General features: G+C 52.9%; 1 protein-coding gene across 1 annotated transcript in view; it reads left to right on the forward strand.

The window, feature by feature from the left end:
• OTOP1 (otopetrin 1) overlaps positions 1-2937 on the forward strand; it is a gene marked incomplete at its 5' end in the record, with an annotated part of 35338 nt that extends 32401 nt beyond the window's left edge. The window contains one exon of the mRNA XM_077750386.1: positions 2767-2937. Coding sequence (XP_077606512.1) covers positions 2767-2937 — 171 coding nt within the window. The remainder of the gene's footprint in view (positions 1-2766) is intronic.
• Between the last annotated feature and the right edge of the window lie 1947 nt (positions 2938-4884).

Consider the following 4884-nt stretch of genomic DNA (forward strand, 5'->3'; position numbering starts at 1 on the left):
TGGACACGGGGTCTCCAGCATGGCAGTCTCAGGTCGGGGGCTCGGGGCCTGGCTGAGACGGGCGGTGCCAGCCCCTGAGGGCCTGGGTGTGGATATTGCGCAGACAGTCCTCTGTCCTTCCCTTCTTCTCTGCCCTCTGTCTTCCTCCCGTCCCTCTCCCTCCTGACCCCCTGGGTGGCTCCTGAGGGCCAGTGCGGCTGTGAGCAATGCGGGGCAATGTGACCAAGGCCTCACCTTCGTCCTGCTCTTAGGGGGCTTGCAAACCAGACGTCCGGGCTGGCAACAAACAGTCATGCAGGAGACCCCTTATGGCAAAGTGCGCTCCACCGAGAACGAGCAAAGAGGGTGCGAGGTAGTGCCTGGCGCTGTTTCAGATCAGAAGGGCCCAGGCAGGCGAGGGGAGCTTCCTCAGGGGGTGACAGGGGCTGGGTGCCGACAGGTGGGGAGGAGCTGGTGGGGAGTGTTCTAGAAAACAGCCGATGTCAGGCCCCGGGGCAAGGATGGTGGGCCAAGTGACAGGGACCCCAGGTGTGTGGGGCATCTGGGCAGCGGACGGGTCGGGGGGCAGCCGGTGAGGAATCAGCCAGCAGAGGCTTCATAGTCCCACGTACGGGCCGGTTTCGTTTTAAGTAGCTGGGAAGACTTGCAGGGGCTTACTCGGGGCAGGGGTGTGATCTTACTCACACGAGAAACGAGTCTGGTAGCTGAGGGGTCCGGGTGGACCGAGCCGGGACGGCCCGGAGGCGGCCGCCGTGGTCTGGGTGAGAGGGGACAGTGGTGGCCGGGCAGGCGCACGTGGGCAGAGATGGCTCCACCCCCAGGGCGTCATGGAGGCATGGTCCTCCGGGCTCGCTGATGGGCGGTGTAGCGGGTGGAGCGTGTGGAGGCAAAGAGGGGAAACAAGGGTGACGTGACACCTGGGTTTTACCAGCAATGGGAGGAAGATGTTGCTGATGTAAGGGGGAGCTTGAGATGCAAGCTGGAGGCTGAGAAGCCCGTGGGGTCCTCAAGGGAGGAGAAGGTGGATGATTCACACTGGAGAGTCATTGGCCCATTGTTGGTATTGACAGCCAAGGCTGGGTGAGCCCATTCAGGGTCACGTGCATAGAGGAGAGAAGGGGACCCAGGGATGAGCCTCGAGCCAAAAGTGGGAGACTGAGCAAAGGAGGAGCCAGGAAGGAGATGGGAAGAGCCAGCCAGAGGGGTAGGAGGCACCCTAAGAATCACAGAGCCTGAGGACACAGTGGCAGAGATGCAGAGGGAACTGGATGGAGATGCTCACGAAAGCTCAGTGTATCAGTTACCTGCCGCTGCGTAAGAAATTGCCCCGCACTCAGCAACTTGAACAACACCTGGTCATTAATGTCATGGTGTCTGTAAGTCAGGAATCCAGCGTAGCTTAGCTCTGCTCAGCTGACTGCTGGGGGGGAGGGGTCTTTCCAAACCCACTTACGTGGCTGTTGGCAGGATTCGGTTCCCGGCAGGTTGTTGGGCTGAGGGCGTGAGTGCCTTGCTGGCTGCTGGCCTGAGACCTCCCTCAGCTCAGGGACTCGCCATGGGGCAGCTCACAGCAGGGCGGCCGGCTTCCTCTCTTGTAGGAGAGCAAGATGGACTCCACAGTCCTTTTACCACCTAATCTCAGAAGTGACGTCTCACATTCTGTCATATTCTGATGTTCGAAGTGAGTCATTAGGCTCAGCCGACTCAAGGGGAAGGGATTTTTGTGACTCTTAGGAGGTGGGATCGGTGGGAGGGGGGGTCATCCAAGAGGCTGCACGACCACCATGCAAGGGTGGAGAAGGTTCCAGAAGTGTGCAGTGTCAAAGAGAAGCAGGCCTAGGAGACCGACAGCAGGACTGGGGGGCAGGGAGACTGAGGCAGGCCCGGTGTGTAGCTTCCATGAGCAACAGTAACGATAGGTTACTGCTTTAGGTTTTGTAAACATAGTTGCCATTTTATTCTCATGTGAGCCCTCTGTGACAGGTGTCTGTAGTCCCATCTTCCAGATGAGGAAACTGAGGCTTGGGGAGGTTAAATGACACTCTGTAAGTGCCCCCAACCCAGGTGTGGCTCCAAAGCACACGCTCCTCCCCTAATCAGGGGGGATGTGAACAGGGCCTGGGCTGTCTGTCCAGGTCAAGCCAGAAAGGAGGTCACAGAGCTCAGCGACACAGGCCCACGTGGCTGGGGGCTCCAGGCACCAATGCTGGTATGGAAAGGCGGGTGTGATAAACAGATGTCCTCTGCTGTAGGTGAACCCTGGGGGCTGAGGGAACACATAGAGAGGTCCTGCCCAGACTAGTTAGATCAAGGAGGGCTTCCTGGAAGGAGAAGTGTCTCAGGACTTGGAAGAAGGTAGGATTCAGCCGAAGAAGGAAGACAGAGAGCCCTTGATAGGGGAAGAGGTAGATGCAAAGCCCCAAAGGCTGGGAGGAGAAAAGCACATCTAGCCCTCGGAGGCTGAAGTGACGGGCGTGGTGAGGGACATGCACACGTGGACAGGCATTGCAGCAGCTCAGGTGGGGGATACCGAGGTCCTGACCAAGCTGAGAGCTGTGGATGGAGAGAATCAGGTGGGTGTGAGCAGCATTCATTCGGGAGGGGGCTGCGGAAGACAGAAGAGTCAGGCAGGCTGATTGCATTTGGAGGGCTCCACGGAGCTGTGTGGGGACAGGTGTGACTCTGCGTCCCCGAGTCCAGGCCAGTGCCTGGGGGTGCGTGGGGCTCCCCAGGCGGCCACTAGCACCGCTTCCTCTCCTTTTGCAGCTTTGGATCCCTCCCGCCTTCGGCTGCCGCCCCGAGTATGACAACGGACTAGAGGAGATCGTCTTTGGCTTTGAACCCTGGATCATTGTGGTCAACCTGGCCATGCCTTTTTCTATTTTCTACCGAATGCACGCAGCTGCCTCTCTCTTTGAGGTCTATTGTAAGATATAGTCTGTGTCCACAGCTGAGCCCGAGGAGTGACCTAACGAGACAATTCACTGGAGCCACCCGGGAATGGCCAGGCTGGGCAACTATCACCTGACAAGTGTGCAAAGGGCTGCCTTTGTCTGCAGTAATTATTTCCTGTGAGCTGGAATTGTCAGTCACCCTGGATGAGCGTGAGCAAGTTAGAGCACCATCGCTGCGGTGGCTGAGACCTGGTCTCCAGTAGAAAATTCTGATCAAACCCAAATTCTTATAACTCTTTTTATTTATTATTTTTTTTGAAAGAGGGGGAGCACGAGTGGTAAAGGGAGAGAGAATCTTAAGCAGGTTCCGTGGCCAGTACAGAACTCGACTTGGAGCCTGACGCAGGGCTCGAGCTCCTGACCGTGAGATCATGACCTGAGCTGAAGTCAGGAGTCTGCCGCTTCACGGACTGAGCCACCCAGGCGCCCCTTCTCGCCTTTTAAACAGGATCCTCTGTTTTAGCAGACTGTGATCTCAGCTTGGGGGAAAAATGTTATTTAGTTTGTTTCTCATAAAAATTGTTTTCTGTTATCACGTTACTGCCTACCGCCTCTCCTTTTTCTTAAAACTTTTAATGTTTTATTTATTTCTGAGAGAGAGAGAGAGAGAGACAGCGTGAGCAGGGGAGGGTGAGAGAGAAGGAGACACAGAATCTGAAACAGGCTCCAGGCTCTGAGCTGTCAGCACAGAGCCCGACACGGGGCTCGAACCCACGAACCGCGAGATGATGACGTGAGCCGAAGTCAGACGCCCAACCGACTGAGCCACCCAGGCGCCCCTACCTACAGCCTCTTCTGACCGGCCACATAGTACAATCCTGCTTACGTCTTATCCCTCCCAGAGCTGATAAATGCCGATACAATCGCACTTAGTTTATATTGTACTTTCTGAATATGTTCATTTTTTTGAACAAAGTTAATTTTTTTCATCTGGATGGAAATTAGTGTACAGATCAATTATGGACACCTATTTCTTCCCGGAAATTTTGGCTCATTTTCGTGATCATTTTGAATTTTTTTTAAAAATAAACTTTGCTATTCTCTCTCTCACTAGAAATGCATACATGCTCATTACAGAATATGTAATGAGTAGAGAGGAAAATCACCTAGGACATCACTGTTGGATTGGAAATCGCTTTTTAACACCTTGTTGTATTTCTCATAGGTGCAACGAGACTCACGGGATTCTTTTTACTGTCATTATTGTACTTGCCAGTGGTGATGGACATGTCCAATTTTGTAGCTATTTCCCCCCACTTAACAACAGAGCATAAACCTTTCCTCCACATTGTCGTAAACGCTTTGTAAATATCATTTTGATGCTGTATTAAAGTCCTTCAAATGAATCTGCCACAGTTAGTTTTCCTGTTGTTGCTGTTAAGAGTGTTTATACGTTTTGGTTTTAAGGGACTCTGCAAAAATTCACTAGCTTTGTAAGGCATTTCCTATATATTATAATTGCTGCTTTAAGATATATGCTTAAAATCTGGATGCCTGTTCCAAAGGTCATAAATATTTTAAAGCCTCGTAGGAGATAATGACATTGGGAAGGCCTTTTTATGTGCTTTGCCATAATTATTTTAAGATCATAATAAAATTAGCTTATTTCCTATNAAATTGTTTTTTTTACTTTCGTTACTGCCGCCTCCCCCTCTTCTTTATACTAATAATTTTTTTTTTATTTCTGTGTGAGAGAGAGAGAGAGAGAGACAGCGTGAGCAGGGGAGGGTGAGAGAGAAGGAGACACAGAATCTGAAACAGGCTCCAGGCTCTGAGCTGTCAGCACAGAGCCCGACACGGGGCTCGAACCCACGAACCGCGAGATGATGACGTGAGCCGAAGTCAGACGCCCAACCGACTGAGCCACCCAGGCGCCCCTACCTACAGCCTCTTCTGACCGGCCACATAGTACAATCCTGCTTACGTCTTA

The sequence above is a fragment of the Crocuta crocuta genome, unplaced genomic scaffold, assembly GCF_008692635.1.
Source record: "Crocuta crocuta isolate KB4526 unplaced genomic scaffold, BGI_CrCroc_1.0 scaffold179, whole genome shotgun sequence".
NCBI lineage: Eukaryota > Metazoa > Chordata > Mammalia > Carnivora > Hyaenidae > Crocuta > Crocuta crocuta.